Source organism: Salvelinus fontinalis, chromosome 39 (assembly GCF_029448725.1).
Source record: "Salvelinus fontinalis isolate EN_2023a chromosome 39, ASM2944872v1, whole genome shotgun sequence".
Lineage (NCBI taxonomy): Eukaryota > Metazoa > Chordata > Actinopteri > Salmoniformes > Salmonidae > Salvelinus > Salvelinus fontinalis.
In genome coordinates this window covers 14,257,624-14,277,291 of record NC_074703.1, presented here as the reverse complement: position 1 = coordinate 14,277,291, position 19,668 = coordinate 14,257,624, and the positions used below count along the sequence as shown (strand labels likewise).

Genomic DNA, 19,668 nt, shown 5'->3' with positions numbered 1-19,668 from the left:
GTGTGTGTGTATGTGTGTGTGTGTGTGTTCTGGTCATTGGTAGAGAGAACGTGTGTGTGTGTGTTCTGGTCATTGGTAGAGAAAACATGTGTGTGTGTGTGTGTGTGTGTGTGTGTGTGTGTGTTCTGGTCATTGGTAGAGAGAACGTGTGTGTGTGTGTGTGTGTGTGTGTGTGTTCTGGTCATTGGTAGAGAAAACACGTGTGTGTGTGTGTGTGTGTGTGTGTGTGTGTGTGTTCTGGTCATTGGTAGAGAAAACACGTGTGTGTGTGTGTGTGTGTGTGTGTGTGTGTGTGTGTGTTCTGGTCATTGGTAGAGAGAACGTGTGCGTGTGTATGTGTGTGTGTGTGTGTTCTGGTCATTGGTAGAGAAAACACGTGTGTGTGTGTGTGTGTGTGTGTGTGTGTGTGTTCTGGTCATTGGTAGAGAGAACGTGTGTGTGTGTGTGTGTGTTCTGGTCATTGGTAGAGAGAACGTGTGTGTGTACTGTATGTGTTTTTAAAGGGGGGTGTCGTGGGGTTGAGAACTGGTACCTGCGCTGGAGCTCTTTAAAATCCACCCTGAGGCTCTCGCTCTCTGAAGGGCCACTGTACTGCTGAGGAGCTCCGGGGGCACTGTCCACTTCCCCTGTCCTCTGGGGGCCACAAGAAATAGTCAAAATCACTCAACATTGTAGAAATCACTATAGTAGAGTCTTAAATCGCTCCAGAGATGTGTAAATCTAGTTCCTCTGTGCCATAGCAGACACATTATCTTTAAAAACATATGTTCCGTATGTATCAACTAGGGACAGTGAATGAATCAGAGCAGAGTGATATCCAAGGGCGTGCAGACCTTGCGCTTGTCTTCGTGCAGTTCCTGGAGCTGCCTCTGGAGGGCAGTGCAGCGGCTCTCAGCCTCCTCCAGCCTCTGGGAACTGCCTTGGAACTGGGAGGAGAGATGGCGGTTCTCCTCAAACACCTGCGAGAGCTGAGGGGAGGGAGGGACAGCAACGGGCTCAGCAGACTGCACAGACACACAAAACCAAAAGACAGAAGAACGAAGAAGAAGCAGAGAAGAAACGATGAAAGAGAATGGAAAAGGGGCATGCAAGAGAAATTAAATGAAGAGGAAAGAGCCAGAGGGAGACACATAGATGAAATATGGAATCATCTAATCCAGATTCATGAAATGAAGTACCTTTCATCCAACCATGAAATGTAGTATTGTAAGTCAGAGAGGGTGATCAGAGGTAGTTGTCAGATAGCGTAGTAATAAAACAATGATTGTAGGTAGGGTTGTTAGACAAGGACAAGAGGCTATGGGTGACAGGAAGGAGGAACAGTCTGGTCTCTCTATCTTATTACTGAGCTGTGTAATCTGCTGCTCTCGCACCTGAAGATCATTCAGCGGGCCACTCTCTGATTGAAGGACCCCTACTTTAGATGACAGGTCTGCCTCAACAGGTGCCTGAGCACAAAAAACAACAAACACATAAATAGCCACGGAGAAGAGACAACAGAGGTGAACCATAATCACACCGTTTAACCGTCTCTTAACTGCACAAATGTAGAACTGAAACCTAGATTTGTAGATAACATTGTCCAGTACAGGCCAAATGTATGCAGCAAGCAGAATGCATCTTGCCACAGTCAACACTGCTCTTCTATTGCATACTATTCATCCAACTGCGCAGATTTAGAGGTGTCCTCCTCCTCACCTGTCTCTGGTGGTGTTCCTCTGGTGGTGTTCCTCCTCCGGTGGTTTGGGCTTTGTGGTGCTTCAGAAGCTCTGCCTGGGCCTGCCAGTCAACCTGCTCCAGCCTAGAGAGAGACATATATACCTATGTAGCCAAGGCATAGACACTCATATACCTCTAAACATGATTAAGAATGTTTGGATTTTAAATAACACAAGCAGCTCTTTATGAAGTATGTCTCACCTGAGAATGTCTAGTTCCTGGTTCTCCCTCTGCCTCAGGTTGTCCAGCTCCTTCATCCTGTCCACCATCTCCTCAGCCCTCCTCCTCTCCTCCTCTAGCTCCTGGCTGAGTCTAGACAGCTCTCCTCCTCCCAGTCGAGTGAGCTCTGAGTGCTGCTGCTGCAGCTGTTCCAACTACAGGACAAGGAGAAACAAAGCGTGTGTTACTGTGGATACTGGTATATGAAAACCCGATGTGCAGGTAAACTATAATGTCACTACCATTGTGGTTGTGTTAGTAGTGCTTTTATGGAATACTTTGTGTAAAATGGAGATTACTCTGGTTGATTACCAGTCTCTCCCTGTCGTTCTGCAGGGCTGACAGGGCGTTCTTCAGTCCCCACACCTCCGCAGTGGATCCTCCATGGCCCGTGGTGGGTGTCTGCTGGCCCCCTGCCCTGCTCATCTCCTCCAGTCTGAGGCTGAGCTCCTGGGCCTGGCTGAGTGCCTGGTCCCTGCTGCCCTGCAGTGATGCCATGGCCTGGCCGAACGCCTGGTTCTGGGCCCGGAGCTGGCCGGCCACCTCCCTCTCCTCCAGCAGCCTCTGCTCCGTGGTCAGCAGGTCTCGGGCCAGCTCGGCCACCCTCTCGGCCGCTGTCTCCGACTCCGTCCGCGTCACCCCTCCCTCCCAACGCAGTTCTTTCAGCTCCTTCTGCCGAGCCTCCTGCACCTCTCTTTCCTTGGCAAGGCTCTCCTCCAGGCTCTCCACCTGGGCCCTGGCAGCCTGCAGCTGCTCCCTCAGCTTCTCTACCTCCGCCCCGGGAGCGTCTCTCACCTGCCTGTTTCTACTATCACCAGCCTGGCTGAGGGCCTCCCTCTCCACCGCCTGAACGAAAGCCTCCCCTCCCTCCAGGCTCTTGATCTTAGTCCCTAGCTCTTCTCTCTCCTTCTCCAGGGTAGCGATGCGCTCCAGCTGGCCGGACAAGAGCTGCTTGTGCTGGGACTCCTTCATGGTGAGGACCTGGGTAAGGTCGTCCCTGTAGCTGTGGAGCTGGGCAGATAGCTTGGCCTTCTCTGCGTGGAGGTCGTCCCTCTGGACCAATAGTGAGCGCAGATCCTCCTTCAGACTGTTATTCTCCGCAGCAGCCTCCTGGATCAGAGCGTCCTTTTCCATCATCACCTGGGACAACAGACCCATTAACGTAGAGGGATGGGTTATACAACTGGGGCATGAGGAAAACATTGTAGAATACTATCACACTAATAACATCACTCTTATCACTACATACAGTTTCAGCATGACGATGACATGCGTGTACATAAATAAACATTTACTACCGGTTTACCATTCAGAATCTTTTGTTGACCTGCCATTTATGCCTCTGTACACATGAGTGTTATCATTGTTCTTTAACCTGCAGATGTTTCTCCTCCAGCTGTTTGTACATGCCAAGTACTCTGTCTCTGTCGTCCTGTAAAGAGCCCATGGCCTTGGTGAAGGCGTCCAGCCTGGCTTTGCTGTGGCTGCTCTCCTCCTCTGCCTTCTGCAGCCGGTCCTCCAGACCCCGCACCTCCTCTCTCCTCTCCTCCAGCTCCTTCTCAGCCTCCTGGGCCCTGGCGTCAGCCTCCCTCCTGGCCTCCTCTGCAGCCTGGGGGGAAGCAAGCATGTAAACAGTCAAGAAGATGCAGGGGAATGGGTTTAAACATTTTCATTGACATAAAGCAGAGATTAAATAAAAGTGATGCATACCTGTGTCACGGCTTGCTCCTTCTCCCCCAGCAGCTCTACCTCTCTCCTCTCTTTCTCACTCAGCTCTGTCTGCAGGTTCTCTGTCAGGGTCTTGGAGGAGCGCAGGTCTGTCTCCAGTTGTTCCACGCTCAGGCCCAGCCTCCTCCCCTCTGCTTCCCTCTCCTTCAGCTGAGACCTGAACTCGTTGGTCTCTCCCTGCAGCTTCCCAACTACCTCTTCCAGGGCCTGGGCTCTGTGGCGGAGCCCCTCCGCCTCGCTCTCCAGGGAGGCCAGCTGGGCGCGAGCGTCAGCCAGGGAGGTCTCGGTCTGGGCTAGGGACTTCTGAAGCTCCCCCCTCTCCTGCTCCAGGGCAGCCTGGTTCTCACGGAGCCTCTTCTCTTCCTGCTCCCATTTCAGCTGCCACTGCTCGTCTGCTTTCTGCAGTCTGGACAAAAAATAAGAAATAAACACATTACATAACACAGCATAGTGTTAATTAAACCTGGCTGGAAATTGGGGCAATTTAATTAATTAACTTTTTCAGGAACCATAACTATTTTTACCTGTCCACTGTAAGCTGTAGCTCTTCTCTCCGTGCGGTCTCTTTCTGCAGCTGTTCAGCCAGATCTCTGGACCGGGTCTCTCCCTCCCGCACCTCGGCCTCCTTCCCCTGGAGGGTGCTGTTGAAGCGACTCTCCCACTGCCGGGTCTCATCCAGCACGCGGTCTCTGTCATCCTGCAGGGAGGACATACAGCGCGAGAAGGCAGCCAGTCGGGCCAGAGACTCATCCAGGCGGGCCTGCATCTGCTGGGCCTGTCTCTCAGCGGTGTCAGCCAGCTCTTTTGCCTCCCGGGTGGCATTCTCCTCTCTCTCCCTCTCCCGGTAAGACTCCTCCAACCTCAGCTCAATCTGTTTCAGCTCGGCTCCCAGCCTGAACCTCACAGAGTCCAGGCTCTGCTCTGCCTCTGCTTTCAACTCAGCCTCTCTCTGTAGAGCGGTCTGCTCACAGGCTCTCCTCTCAGCTTGGGCCTGGCTGGCCTCTGTCTGGGCCTCAACCAGCTGGGCTTTACAGCTAGATAGCTCAGCCTCAGTCTTCCTCAAAGCATCTGTGACTTTGGTCCTCTCCAGATAGACTTGCCCAAGCTCTTTGTGGACCTCGTTGCTGCCCAGTTGCAAAGCCTTGCCCTCCCTGGCCATCTCGCTGATCCTTTCCTGGTACTGGATGCAGTCCTTCTGCATCTGGCGTACCTCCAGCTGCTTCTCTCTCAGCAGCTCCTCCAGCTGCTTTGCCCGGCTCTGGCTGCCCTCTTTCACCCTATGGGCGGACTTCAGCTGCTGCTCCAGCTCCCTCTGCTTCCCTGACTCTGCCTCTGCCTCGGCCCTCTCTCTCTGGGCCTGCCTCTTGTCCTCCTCCAGCCTGGCTGCCCGGTCCCTCTCGCTCTCGGCCAGGACTTCCAGTTCAGCCCGCTCCCTCTCCAGTCTCTCCACCTCCCGCTGCAGCTCCGCAAGGCGCTCCCGGCTGTCTGCCGCGTCCTGCTGGTAGCCGGCGATGCTGCCATTCAGCTGGGCCAGCTGGTTCATCAGACGCTCCTCTAGGTCGTCCTTCTCTACCTCCAGGCTGCTGTGGAGCTCCTGGAGTTGGGCTTCCCTTTTAGAGCTCTCCTCCATCAGGCTCTGTTCCTTCTCTTTACTCTCCTGAAGGAGCTGCTCTAGAGAGGCTAGTCCAGCCTTGAGTTCAGTCTCACTCTCTTGCCACGGTTCCCTCTCTGAATGTAGGGCTGCCTCCATTTCCCTCCGTTTTCCCTCATTTACGGTCAGTTCACTTTCAGACACGTTCGTCTTCACCTGCTCCTCCCTCTGGGTCTGTTCCTTCTCTTTACTCTCCTGAAGGCGCTGCTCCAGAGAGGCCAGCTCAGCAGTGAGTTCAGCCTCACGCTGTTGCCTCAGTTCCCTCTCTGACTGTAGGGCTGCCTCCATTTTGCTCAATTTCTCATCAATTAGGGCCTGTGTATTGTCAGTTATTTCGGTCTTCACCATCTTCTCAACAGAGGGCGTTTCAGGTGCAGCTACCTCAGACTCTATGTCCTGACTATGTGTCTCTATGTCCTGAGGCTGGCTCTTAACTGGCTCTTGGGTAGTTTTAGTCATGACTGTACTAGACTGCTGGGCAACAATAGTCTCCTCCACTACATCATCAGAGCTGGGTTTTTTATCTGGAGCTAATCTGTCCCCTTTCTCTAGCTCTTGGGCTAGTTGTTCCCTCACCTCAACAACTTGCTGTTCTAAGGAGTCCCTCTGTGCCTTAGTGGCATTCAAATCAGCTTTCAGAGCCTCAAACTCCTCTTTGAGTCTTTCAAGTTCTCCTTTGAGTGCCTTGTCCTCCCTTCTTATTCCTTTCTTTTCATCCATCTCTCTGAGACTCTCATTCTCCTCCTCTAAATCCATTATCTTCTGCTGCTTGGTCTTGGCAAACTTCCTCATCTTGTCTTTGACAGTGTCCACCTCTTTCTGGGCCTCTTCTTTCTGCCGTTCAGCTTCCTGCCTGGCTGCCTCGTGGGTCCTGGCTCTAGCAACAAGCTCCTTCCTCTCCTGCCTAGCAGCTTCCAGCACACGTCTCACACGCTCTGCCTCATCACTCACGTTCTCATAGGACTTTAGCAGAGTCTCATACTCATCCTTCATCCCATGCACCTTCTCCTCCCATTCTCTGCATGCCCGGGCAGCCTCCTCTTTGGCAGACTCTGCCTCTCTTTTACAGAAGTCTTTCTCTGTCAGCATACCCTCCATGGCCAGCTTGAGGCTCTCGCAGGACCCTCCAAGGCTCTGATTCTCCACTATCAGCCTCTCTCTTTCTGCTCTCAGCTTCTCCAGCTCGACTTCTCTAGCCTCCATCTTCTGATGCAGTTCAGTGATGACTTTCTCAGTGGAGGCCAACTCTTCTTTCTGGCTTTTGTTCTCTTTGAGGGCCTCTTTGCGGGAGATAAGGGCAGCTTTGAGCTTCTGCTGAAGCTGCAGGATCTTGGCCTCGCTGCCCTTCTCTTCCTTCTGCCTCTGGGGGACCTCGGCCTCCAGTCTCTGGCTCTTTTCCTTCTCTGCTCTCAGGCCTTCCTGCAGGGAGGCGATCGACTGGTCCTTCTCATACACTGTCTCTTGCATGGACTGGAGGAGGGAGCTTTGCTCACCCAGCTGCTGGCTAAGTTCCATGATCTCATCGTTCTTGTTGCTCAGGAACTGCTTGAATTCCTCCACCTCTGTCTGCAGGATAGCAATGGTGGACTCAGCAGAGCCTGAGGCGGCGCCCTTGGCCGCAGCCTCCAACTCTGCTTTCACAGCTTCTGCATAGGTCTGAGCCTGGAGACACTTCTCCCTCAGAGCCTCCAACTCCTCATAGACATGTTCAATCTGGCTCTCCTTCTCTCTCAGTGCCTGCAGCTCTTCGCCCAGCACTAGAAGCTCACTTTCCCTGACTGACAGGCTAGCCTGGCTCTCCTGCAGTTGGCCCTCCAACTCTGTACAAGATGCCTTCTCAGCCCGGACCCCTTCTTTCAGAGCTTGTAATGAGGCCTCAATGTCAGCTGAAAGTAGCTGAGAGGGTTCCTCGGCACTGGGAATGGGTTCATCACCTTGTTGTTGTTGTGCTTCATTCTCAGGAGCTGCAAAGTCCACCCAGTCTTCCTGGACCCAATCTCCTGCAGCTGGCTTCTCAATCTTCTCCACTGCAACGTTGGTCTCCAGCTCAGCATGTACTTCCTTCTCTGTGCTCACCTCTTTCTGTGCCTGCAGTTCCTCGAGCTCGCTCAGTCTAGTCAACAGCCCATCTCGTTCACCAACCTTCTCCTCCAAACGCTCCAACAGCCCGTTGTACTCTTCCTTTTGCTGTTTTAGCTGTTCGCGGTGGTGCCTGTCCTTTTCTTTGGCCTTGCGGATGGTGTCTTTGTGAGAGTCCTGGGCCTCCTGGAGTTTCTTTTGCAGTGTTTCGCAATCTGACTCCAGTGAGGCCACCTGGGACTGCAACCCAGGGATTTCAGCTGAGGTGTCAGCCTCTGGAGTCTGCTCAGCTCCCTCACTCAGCCTTCTGTTCATTTCAAGTGTCTCTTCCAGAACCTGATCCTGCTGGCTGATTTTCTGTTCCAAAACCTCCATGGCCTCTTCTTTGGACTTCAAGGCTTGTCTGAACTCTTCGAAAGTAGTCTCAATTGCAATAACCTCTTGTTTTCTGTCTTTTTCTAAAGCTGGTACACTTGCAGGGGCTTCCTCCGTTGCTTTCCCTACTTGTCCTTTCCTTTGATCTGCCTCTTTCTCAAACTCTGCAACTTTTTTCATCAGCTCTTTGCGCTGCACCAGGGCTGCCTGCAACCTCTTTTTAATGGTGGCCACTTGGGTTGTCAGATCCTCTTTGTCCTTTCGCAAACTAGTGAGCTCATCACCATCCTCTACATGACTCACCCCTGCCGCTTTCTCCTTTTCTCCAGCTTTCTCAAGCTCAGTTATCTGCTTCTTCAGTTTCTTGATCTCAGTGCTCATCAGGAACTTCTCCTCACCGGTCTGGAGCAGTTTGGCAGACATGCCATTGCTCAGCTCCATCATCTCCTGCTCTTTCTGGGTGATACGCAGTTGCAGCTCTTTAATCTCAGTGTCCCTCTCAGACAGTACAGCTTTGGCCATGTCCCTAGCCTGAGAGAACTCCAGCAGGCTGGCCTCCATGTCTTGGAGCTTCTGCTCCAGCTCAGAGGAGGTGATCTCCCCTTCTTCCAGCTGGGCGCTCAGCATCCTGGCCTGACCCTCCTGCTCAGAGAGAGAGCGCTGAGCCTCGTCCAGGTCTGCCTGCAGGGCCTGGATCTTCTGCTCCTTGGAGCGGCCTTCTGTCTGCAGGCTGGCCAGCTGCTCCTCCAGGAGATGCATCTCCATGCTCTGCCTCTCCAACTCAGAGCCACTGTGCTGGGCCACCGTGTCCATCTCTGACCTGGCTGACTGGAGCTCTTCCTCATATCTCTGGGCCTGGGACTCTGCCTCATCCTTGGCAGCTGCCAGGGACCGAATCTCTTCCTCAAGGCCTTCGGTTCTCTCCCGTGACTCTGAGGCAGCCTCTCTCAATCTCTGGAGCTCAGCCATGAGCTCACTGTACCTGTTCTGCATCTCATCTGCCAGGTCCTGGGCAAACACCTGTCCAGGGGCAGAGTCAGAGAGGGTTGCCCCCTGCTGGCTGAGGTGCACCTGCACAGTCTCACGGATGATGACTGATGAGGACTCCACCTGGACTGTGGATGTTTCCTGCTCAGAGCTGTTCTCTTCCCAGGATTGCATCTGGAGCTGGCCAAAGCCCTGCAGTATGGGAGGCGACTGCTGACCTTCATCTTGGTTCACAGCCTCTAGGAGGGTCCAGCTGCTGTGGGCCACCTCGGAGTCACTGCTAGTGACCATCTCATCAGAGGAGGCCCCCTTAGATTCTCCGGGAGAGTCAGACTGGGGTTCAATGAGCTCTGGACTGCTCTCGTTATCAGCGGAGACTGACAGGATTGACCTATCCTCTGCCACCAGGCTGGTGTCCTCCTCTCGCGTGTCTTCTAGGAGGTCTGGCAGCATTGTAGGACTGTCGCAGGGCGCCATGGCAGTGTCCTCACTCTGGTCTAGAATCTGATCAGAGCTTACCTTGAAAGCATCATTTGAGCCCTGCTCTTCAGCCAGCACAAGACTCTCTCTCAGGGCAGCCAACTCATGGTCTTTCTCCAATAGCTGCCGCTCCAGAGCCAATATTTGGGCTGGGGAAATCAATAAAAGATGAAAATGAATAGCCAGCCCAATAATCAAACATTGCACAATGATACCTGAAATGCCAAAACAGATATGTTTCATATACCCCGTGCAGGAACTAAAATTCGATCCTACCACTGGCACCTCCCAGTAGTTCATGACTAGACCTATATATTACAGATTCTTTCAGATTTTTGCTTCTAAATGTTAACAATTGAGATGATTATTGACATACTGTCAATACTGTTAACATACTGTTGACATGTCTACTAAACCACCAGTCTTTCAGGTTTAGTCACAGACAGTGAAATGGGTAAGGCCTGTAACCGCATCTGCGTCACTATGCCAAACTCTGTTGTCAGCGAGGCCTGTGACAGCACACAGTGTCCAATCCTATGCAAACACATCAATAGAGGGTGTGTGTGCTGCTGGCAGGACGTATGACTGGTCAAAGTCCTGGTGGTTGGCTTTCAGATTGAGAATAAAAACACACATTTTAAAATTGGTCTCCTTACCTTTTTCAGCATCAGTCACTTCTTCCACAGACGGGTCAGTCACACACTGGACCAATGACTCCCTAGCAGCCTAGGAGAGAAAGACAAAACGCCTGTTATTTCTGAACACACAGAGGGTGTACACTTTATGACTTAATAATAGATCAATCCCATTGAAGTGGGACTACTTTCAAAATGAAGTGACTTAACAGTTTCACACAGCTGTAATGTAGTTACACAATAATTACACTGTAGTTATGATGGGTCTGAAGGTCAGCCCAGGGCTGCAGTCATAACAGAGGATCAGTGGAGAGGCGATTAGCCTTGCCTTGACCCAAATGACAGGAGGACATTCTGCCTCAGCATTATTAAACCCAACCACTGTCTCTGTCCCTCAGGCTGTCCCCTCTGAGATAGATCATGGCCGACTGACCTGCCCCAGTAGTCAGGGCAGAGTCCAGAAAGACTTCCCCACATGAATAAGCATGTGTGACACTCAATGTGCTGGCTGGGCAGTCCTCGCAGCACAGTGAAATAGCAGCACACCAATAGATCATATTGTATCAGACTGTACACACATACAGCACAAATGTCTATTGGGGGGTTTGTCGTTTTCTATTGTGACTTCGCACTGTCAACAATTCTGTTTGGAATGGGGATTGTCTGACAATTAGATTGAACATAGAGTGCCTTCAGAAAGTATTCACACCCCTTGACTTTTTCCACATTTTGTTGTGATACAGCCTGAATTTAAAATGTATTAAAATGTTGTGTCACAGGATGACACACAATACCCATAATGTCAAAGTGAAATTATGTTTTTAGACATTTTTCTAATCATTTAAAAATGAAGAGCTGAAATGTCTTGAGTCAATAAGTATTCAACCCCTTTGTTATGGCAAGCCTAAATAAGTTCAGGAGTAAAAATGTGCTTAACAAGTCACATAATACGTTATCATGGACTCACTCTGTGTGCAATAATAGTGCTTAACATGACTTTTGAATGAATACCTCATCTCTGTACCCCACACATACAATTACCCCCCGGCCAAGCATTGAATTTCAAACACAGATTCAATTACAAAGACCAGGGAGCTCTACAATGCCTTGCAAATTGGTAGATGGGTAAACATGTTAAAAGCAGACATTGAATAACCCTTTGAGCATGGTGAACAAAGATACAGTCGTCCGTCCTAACCTAGTTGCCGCAGAGGAAGGAAACTGCTCAGGGATTTCACCACGAGGCCAATGGTGACTTTAAAACAGTTCAAGTTTAATGGCTGTGATAGGAGAAAACTGAGGATGGATCAACAACATTGTAGTTACTCCACAATACTAACATAATTAACAGAGTGAAAAGAAGGAAGCCTGTACAGAATAAAAAATATTCTAAAACATGTCTGTTTGCAATAAGGCACTAAAGTAAAACTGCAAAAAATGTGGCAAAGATTAACTTTTTGTCCTGAATACAAATGGTTATGTTTGGGTCAAATCAAACACAACACATCACTGACTACCTCTCTTCATATTTTCAAACATGGTGGTGGCTGCATCATCTTATGGGTATGCTTGTCATGAGCAAGGATTAGGTAGTTTTTTAGGATAAAAATAAACTAAATAGAGCTAAGCAGACAGACAGAATCACCTTTTAGCAGGACAATAACCTAAAACACAATGCCAATTATAAACTGGGTGGGTCAAGTCCTGAATGCTGATTGGTTGACAGCCGTGGTATATCAGACCTTATACCATGGGTGTGACAAAACATTTATTTTTACTGCTCTAATAACGTTGGTAACCAGTTTATAATAGCAATAAGGCACCTCAAGGGTTTGTGATATATGGCCAATATACCACGACTAAGGGCAGTGTCTAGGCACTCCGCGATGAGTCGTGCATAAGAACAGCCCTTAGTCGTGGTATATTGGCCAAATACCACATCTCCTTGTGCCTTATTGCTTAAATATACACTAAGTGTACAAAACATTAAGAACACCTGCTCTTTCCATGACATAGACTGACCAGGTGATTCCAGGTAAAAGATCCCTTACTGATGTCTCTTGTTAAATCCACTTCAATCAGTGTAAATGACGAGGAGGAAACAGGTTCAAGAAGGATTTTTAAGCCTTGAGGCAAGTAAGACATGGATTGTGTATATCTGCCATTCAGAGGGTGAATGGGCAAGACAAAAGATTTAAGTGCCTTAGAATGGGGTATGGTAGTAGGTGTCAGGCGCACCGGTTTGTGTCAAACTGCAATGCTGCTGGGTTTTTCACGCTCAACAGTTTAACATGTGTGCTAAGAATGGTCCATCACCAAATGGACATCCCGCCAACTTAACACAACTATGGGAAGCATTGGAGTCAACATTGGCCAGCATCCCTGTGGAACGCTTTTGACACCTTGTAGAGTCCATGCCCAGACAAATTGAGTCTGTTCTGAGGGCAAAAAAGGCGGTGCAACTCAATATTAGGAAGGTGTTCTTAATGTTTTGCTCCTAAGTGGCCTAGTTACAGTGGACTTAAATCGTCTTGAAAATCTATGGCCACACTTGAAAATGGCTGTCTAGCAATAATCAACAACCAACTTGACGGAGCTTGAGGAATAAAAATAAATAAAAAGTGCAAATATTGTACAATCCAGGTGTGCAAAACTGTTGGAGACTTACTCACAAAGCCTCACAGCTGTAATCGCTGCCGAAGGTGATTCTACCTATGACCCAGGGGTGTGAATACTTACGTAAATTATATATTTCTGTAACTCATTTTCAATAAATGTAGTAATACTTCTAAAAACATGTGTTCACTTTGTCATTATGGGGTATTGTATGTAGATGAGAGAAAAAAATAGATTTCATCCATTTCGAATTAAGGCTGTAATACAACAACATGTGGAATAAGTCAAGGGTTATGAATACTTTATGTAATTTCACTGTGTGAAAACATCTGACATAAATAGATGCCATATATTAACATAAGTCTTGGTTCATTGGTCATTGTTTTTTTGGCATTGCATAACTTCTCAAATAACGAGCCTTGCATAGCTTTGTCTTTTACACAGATGAAAATGAGCCCACCATTTGGTCAAATTACAGAAACAGATAAAGAACATTAGAGAATCTAGCAATGGGTAAAACAGACTGAAGAGTCTGGTCATTTGGGGCTCACAGTTAATAAACCATATAAGCTATTTCTCCCAAAGTACATTTTGATGTTTATTTTAAGGTTATTACAGGATTCAAAACAAGCTTACAACATGTGCTACCTTAATTAATTTAGTAGTCATAACAATACCCTAAATTAATTTAGTGCGTCTGACTGCTCACCATTCCAATTTGCTGCTCCAGCTGTTGTATCTTAGCAACTGCCTCTTCGCCTTCTGCAGTGCGCTTATCCAGTTGTTCTGAAAGAAAAACACAATTATTAAATACGCTGCGAGCAAGCCACTTGTTAGGGTATCATGAATGCTTGATAGTGTATTCGGTTCCCTTACCTTGCAATGTCTCCATGGTGTGGGTGACCTGGGCGCAGCGTTCCTCGCTCTCCCTCTGCTTCACCCTCAGCCTCTCCAGCCGGGCCTCCAGGGCCTGCAGTGTACCCAGGCACAGGGCCGGGTCGGTGGAAATAGGGCTGTCCTCCTCGGCCCCCTCACCAGCCAGAGAGCGCAGGCCTGTCAACAACTCAGCCAGGGCCTCTCCTGCCCTTTGTCCCTCTCCATGCTCCTCTCTTAAGGCAGCAAGCTCCTTCTCCAACCTGACTAGTTCTCTGTTGGTCACTTCCTCCCGCTCTCTAGTGGCCCACTCCAGTTTCACTGTCAGCTCCTCCATTTGGGTTGACCTGTCTTGCTCTGAGGCCTCCAGGTTGGCTAGCTGAGCAGCTCTGTCGTGCTCTGAGGCCTCCAGGTTGGCTAGCTGGGCTGCTCTGTCCCTCTCGGAGGCCTCCAGGTTGGCTCGGAGGGCCTCCAGCTCTGCCTGGGCCTGGCTGGACCACCCAGCCCACTGCTGTCTCTCCTCCTCCCTCTGCCTGCCAACCTCAGCCAGCTCCTCCTCCCTCTGCCTGCCAGCCTCAGCCAGCTCCTGCTCCCTCTGCCTGCCAGCCTCAGCCAGCTCCTGCTCCCTCTGCCTGCCAGCCTCAGCCAGCTCCTGCTCCCTCTGGCGGAACTGAGCCGTGAGGATCTGCAGAGAGAAGGAGGCAGAGAGAGAGAGAGGAAGCGAGAGAGAATGAAGACAGATGAAGGACAGGGACGGTAGGGTCTACAACGAGAACTGCTCGGCTGTGCCAGTCAAGAAGTGATTTTGCATTTAGATGAGAAATGAGTCTACTCCTCAGCCCTTATGTAACATGCAATTTGTCAATCACCAAACATAGTCAGTGTCACTCTGCTGTCACACTAGTAACTTGGTGAATAATGTAATACAGTACTCTGTGTCAGTCTCTTCAGATGGGCTCATTTTGCTCAAGTGTCAATCATTGAGAAAACACCATTCCCACTATGGCTCTACACTGACCAGCACAGTAGAGCGTGTCTGTACCTGTTTCTGCTGGTCGGCATTGTTCAGCTCCCCCTGCAGCATCTCCAGCACCTGGCAGTGTGACCGCATGGCTTCCTCCTGCTCCTCACAACGCCGCTGGGATGTACGTAGAGTCTAGCAACACACACACTAAAGGCTTGGGTACAGGCTAAAAACAGTGTATAGGACCTGGTCTGCACGAGGGAGTGTAGAGTGAGTCAGAGAATGAAGTTTGTACCTGCTGTACTTGCTGCAGCTCGGCGTCAGTCTGCCTCTGCACTGTGACCCTCAGCAGCTCGTCCTCATGCTTCTGGATCTGCTCCTGGAAACGCACGTCCTTTTCACAGACAACTGCCTGAAGCACACGAACCTAAACGCATGACACATCTCTGCAGTCAGCTGACGGGCCCCTTTTAAACAATCTGGAACATTCTCATTGAAAATGGTTAGAGTGACAGGGAAACTGGCACCTGCTCCGTGTGTACGGCTTCCTTTTCACACAGGGCCTGTTCGGACATCTGGAGACGCTCCTCGAGGTTCTTCATCGAGGTCGAGACCTCACTGAGCTGCTTCCTCAGCTCCTGGAGTTCCTCCTCCACAGCAGGAGCTGAGCCGGTGAAGGAGCTGTCTGGAGAGCTCTTCAGGAAATAGACAAGGATTTCAAAATGTTATTGATGACAAAATAGTCCAGTGTAGACCAAACTGTCTGTAAAGAATCTACAACATTTTAACTCGATACATTACAGCTGAAATACACATCAGAACCATGCTTATTGAACGTGGAGTTATTTGAACTCAGCTAAAGGACTTACTGCTGCTCCCTCCTGCCCTTTGAAGTCAGCAATTTGTTTGTTCAGAGCAGCCATCTTGGTTTTGGCCTGCAGCTTCAGTTTAGTGAAGCGTGCCTCCGCTGTCTCCCTTTCGCTCTGTGAACACACCAACAAACACAGCATTGAAACTTGTGTTCCAGCAACAACAGCATAATCTCAGTATATTTCTGACGACTATCTTTATTTGACAAAAAGTGCATCAAATATGAATATTTCATGATCCCAACCCACACGGGACAGAAAGAAAATCTAAGCTATGCATTGAGGGCACATCCATATAAAACCCCTGCATTCATGTCTCACACACGCATACAAAGTCATAGCAATACACATAGGCGCACGCACACACACACACACACACACAGTCAAAACAACACATGCAGGCCAACACACCCACCTGTACCCAGGCCTCACCTTGAGCTGCGTTTCGAAGGTGGCCAGCTGGCTGTCCTTATCTCTGACCACCTCCTTGAGATGCACTGTCAGCTGCTCCAGATGGGCCAGCCTCTCCAGGGGCTCCTCCTCCACCCCAGGCCCAGACTCCTCAGGGGCCCCGGGGGCATCTCCAGGGGGGAGTTGGGGAACCAACATATCCTGCAAAAGGGCCACAGAGAAGAAGAGTGGATACAAATATGGGGACTTGGAGAACATTAAGGCCTCCAACGGTGATCCGTTAGAGCAGGGTTTATCAAACTGGGTCCTGGGGCCCCCTCCCCCTGGGTGCACGTTTTGGTTTCTGCTCTAGCACTACACAGCTGATTCAAATCATCAAAGCTTGATGATGAGTTGGTTATTGGAATCAGCTGTGTAGTGCTAGAGCAAGAACCAAAATGTGCATCCAGGGGGCCCCAGAACCGAGTTTGGGGAACCATGTGTTAGAGTGCTGATCAGTTTTGCCTTTTTGATCACAATGGATCGATTATTATGGACAGAGAGGAGCTGATCCTAGTTAAGCACTCCAACTTACACAATTGATAAATATGGGCCCAAGACAGAAAACATGTATCATGTTATATAAGCTTGTGAGGGGTTGAGGGAGGTTCTCTTACCTGAGAAGCTCCATCGGGGGGCTCGTCCCCAGACAGCTCCTGCAGGACGTTGGTAAAGCCCTGGGACAGCCGGCTGAGCATGTAGCCGAAACTGGTGGTACAAGACAGAGACATTAGGCCTTTATCTGGACAGGTGGGACCTGGGTCATGGTCAGCATGTTTCTAAAGATCCTACCCAAAAAGGTCCTTCAAGAGGTCCTACCTAAACTTGCCAAATATATTTTGGGGTTTTCATATCTTCTGAGTCCATAAATGCCACAACAAAACAAATGATAAGCTTATCTAAAGTTTTTAAATGGTGAATATTCCATGCAGTGTTTCTTCCCATGCAAAATCCCTGATCAAAGTAAACTCATGTCCTAACATGATACTTTCACCTTGGTTTGACACTTTAGATATGAGATTCCTGAGAGATGCCCAAGATTCTAGAGTTTTGACATTGATGGTTCTATCTCAAATCTCAATCAATCATTATTTATATAGCCCATTTTACATCAGCAGTTGTCACAAAATGATTATACAGAAACCGGATCAAAAAAATCTCCATGGAGTTTGCATTATGATGCATTTACAATGTTAGCGCCCCTGTTATGTTATAATTCACATTTCTGTGTATAGAATTTATTTTAAGACAAAAACATAGATTGACTCAAATAATCAATGGAAATAAGTGCAGTGGAAGAGAACAATTGAGACCAGTGAAATCATAGAATGAGGGTTCCTGAACAGTCAATCAGTGGAGGCCCCTCGGAGGAACATCCTCCTCAGTGAATTTCATAAAAAAATTGTGAAATATTAAAAAAGTTATCCCTTTTAGATCAAACTATACTAAATATATTCACGTCACCAAATAATTGATGAAAACACACCGTTTTGCAATGAAGGTCTACAGTAGCCTCAGCATCACTCTGTATGTTAGCACCATGGTGTAGCTGGAGGACAGCTAGCTTCTGTCCTCCTCTGGGTACATTGACTTCAATACAAAACCTAGGAGGCTCATGGTTCTCACCCCCTTCCATAGACTTACACAGTAATAATGACAACTTCCAGAGGACGTACTAGAAACCTATCACAGCATTTACTGACATGTTGTCCACGCAATCAAAGGATCAGAGAATGAATCTAGTACTAAAAGCATAAGCTACCGCTAGCTAGCACTGCAGTGAATAAAATGTAGTGAGTAGTTGACTCAAAAAGAGAAAGACAATAGTTGAACAAAATCATTTATTCCAACATTAAGGAAAAGCGAAAGAGAGATATTTTGTTGTATTTTATTTTGTTACTTACACTTACTTAGCTAGCGCATGCAGCTAGCTAGTTTAATGTACTCAAACACCTAGCTCAAACAGAGAGGGATGCTATGTTAGCTAGCTGGCTATGGCTAACCAACACTGGATTTCTTCCAAGTCAAGGTAAGCTTTCTATATATATATATATATATATATATATATATATATATATAAATAAAACTATTAATTGCCACCGGGCCCACCGGTTCTTAAACGGAGCGAAACTGGGATAGAAATACCTGAATTTGTCCAATAAAAATTCACATTTGCAACTGTTGGACTAATGATTACTCCCTAGATTAGCTAGATGCAGGTAAAAGTGTGGAAGGCGGTATTGAATGTGTCACTGTCTGTCATCTTGATTCTCTACCTTGTAAACTTTCATTCATAGGCTAGATTGTAGCAACCTCACAATGGGTATTGGGAAAATTAGAGCATCATGTAGTAGCCTCAACCTATCGATGTTACATTGCGGTGATACAGGCGGTGATACAGCCTGACAGGATGCTCTAGATTGTGCATCTGTAAAAGTTTGTGAGTGTTTTTGGTGACAAGCCGAATTTCTTCAGCCTCCTGAGATCATCTCCTTGTTTTGTTGACAATAACCTCACACGCAATGTCAACAAAACAAAAGAGATGATTGTGGACTTCAGGAAACAGCAGAGGGAGCACCTTGTGTGTATAAGGTAGTTGTTGTGAAATTGTTAGATTACTTGTTAGATATTACTGCATGGTCGGGAACTAGAAGCACAAGCATTTCGCTACACTCGCATTAACATCTGCTGACCATGTGTAGGTGACCAATAAAATTTGATTTGAGCTGGGTGAATGGAATGTTAATGACAGTCATCCAATATGCTGTAATAGAAATAAGGCCATGCTCATAAAAAATGTATCATCCTCCCTCATCTTAAACGGCACCGACCGCCACTGCAGTCAATCATCCTTTGTGCCAATAATATACCTGTGACAACATACATTAACGGGCATTATTGTTATTGTTTTGTGACCCAGATAGTTCGTGCAGAGGGCCTCGAGGTTCGAGTGTCACCGGAAGAGCCGAACACTGCCGAACAATAGGGCCATTCGACTGCGGCTGCGTCATTTCGTTTTGCCCACTACTCCTGAAAAGCAGATTATGGGGAGAAATGGATGGTTTACTTTCTGAACAGTTTGACAGTGCTGGCTCCAACCATAGTAAGAGTATTTGATGTATATACATACATCGGAATTATGATGCTGTATTGGTTGCGCTTGTATAAAAACATCGAACGAGTTAGCTTTTGTGTGCACGTAGACAAGCAGCTAGCTAGCTGGCTAACAAGGATAACAGTAATTGGCTAAATATATCGCTGTGCCTTGTTTTTTTTGGAGCGTGTGGCAGCTGTTCTAAACTGCAACTCTGGGAATGGTGTGCTGATAGTTGAAAGAATGAGCGACTAACCTGTATGAGTGCTTCTCAGATACCGGTTTCTGCTATCTATTTGAAGAATATCCTCTGCTGAATTTCTGTGCATAGCCACATCACCAAACATCCCGGAAACAAAACTTGCAGAGCGCCGATTGGCCAGTGGAGGATTCCACAACAGTAAGGGGGCGTCTGTAAATTCGGACCGTTTACCATTTTCCAAGAGACCGTCTTAAGGAAAAATGTGCAACATGCGCCAAAACGCTCTTTTTTTCAAGATAATGTTTTGGTATTTTTATACCATGATTAACCTTCTTAGCCATTTTCATTTGTAACCACACAACTGAATTTATTAGGATGGGGCCGGGTCATGACCCACGGGTCAATCTGATCATCAACAATGGAAGACAACTTGGACGAAGCCTTCTCCTACTTGCACACTACACCACAGTGTTTGTGACCTTTGTGAGTCGCTCTGTGAACTGGTTCGTGCAGATGCTAAAGTGGACCACACTGTTTGCACGGTACACCGCGTCCGTCTTTGACTCCGTCTACAGACACCTGCATTGGTGGCGTAGAAGGGGCGGTGGAGGGGTTGCCAAGCAGATCTGCCCCAGCCCTGACACAAAATCAGGGTGACCAGAGTAAACATGTCAAGTCTCTTTAAACTTTTATAAGTCTTAACGATTTAATTGAGAGTTTTAACCTT

The 19,668-nt window shown here is 48.3% G+C and overlaps 1 protein-coding gene across 3 annotated transcripts in view; it reads right to left on the bottom strand.

The window, feature by feature from the left end:
* LOC129838611 (golgin subfamily B member 1-like) overlaps positions 1–19,094 on the bottom strand; it is a 26,050-nt gene extending 6,956 nt beyond the window's left edge. The window contains exons 1-19 of one of the 3 annotated variants that reach the window (XM_055905699.1): positions 18,996–19,094; positions 16,263–16,353; positions 15,628–15,807; positions 15,196–15,309; positions 14,854–15,021; positions 14,622–14,753; positions 14,405–14,518; positions 13,366–14,047; positions 13,199–13,275; positions 9,895–9,964; positions 4,191–9,387; positions 3,649–4,072; positions 3,314–3,547; positions 2,251–3,078; positions 1,921–2,093; positions 1,699–1,801; positions 1,374–1,448; positions 834–968; positions 533–633 (exon numbers count right to left, since the gene is read on the bottom strand). In XM_055905699.1, coding sequence (XP_055761674.1) covers positions 533–633; positions 834–968; positions 1,374–1,448; positions 1,699–1,801; positions 1,921–2,093; positions 2,251–3,078; positions 3,314–3,547; positions 3,649–4,072; positions 4,191–9,387; positions 9,895–9,964; positions 13,199–13,275; positions 13,366–14,047; positions 14,405–14,518; positions 14,622–14,753; positions 14,854–15,021; positions 15,196–15,309; positions 15,628–15,807; positions 16,263–16,343 — 8,888 coding nt within the window. In that variant the 5' untranslated portion in view covers positions 16,344–16,353; positions 18,996–19,094. Of the gene's footprint in view, positions 1–532; positions 634–833; positions 969–1,373; positions 1,449–1,698; positions 1,802–1,920; positions 2,094–2,250; positions 3,079–3,244; positions 3,548–3,648; positions 4,073–4,190; positions 9,388–9,894; positions 9,965–13,198; positions 13,276–13,365; positions 14,048–14,404; positions 14,519–14,621; positions 14,754–14,853; positions 15,022–15,195; positions 15,310–15,627; positions 15,808–16,262; positions 16,354–18,995 lie in introns of those variants that run through there. The other 2 variants (XM_055905700.1, XR_008756874.1) reach the window with 2 other exon arrangements.
* Between the last annotated feature and the right edge of the window lie 574 nt (positions 19,095–19,668).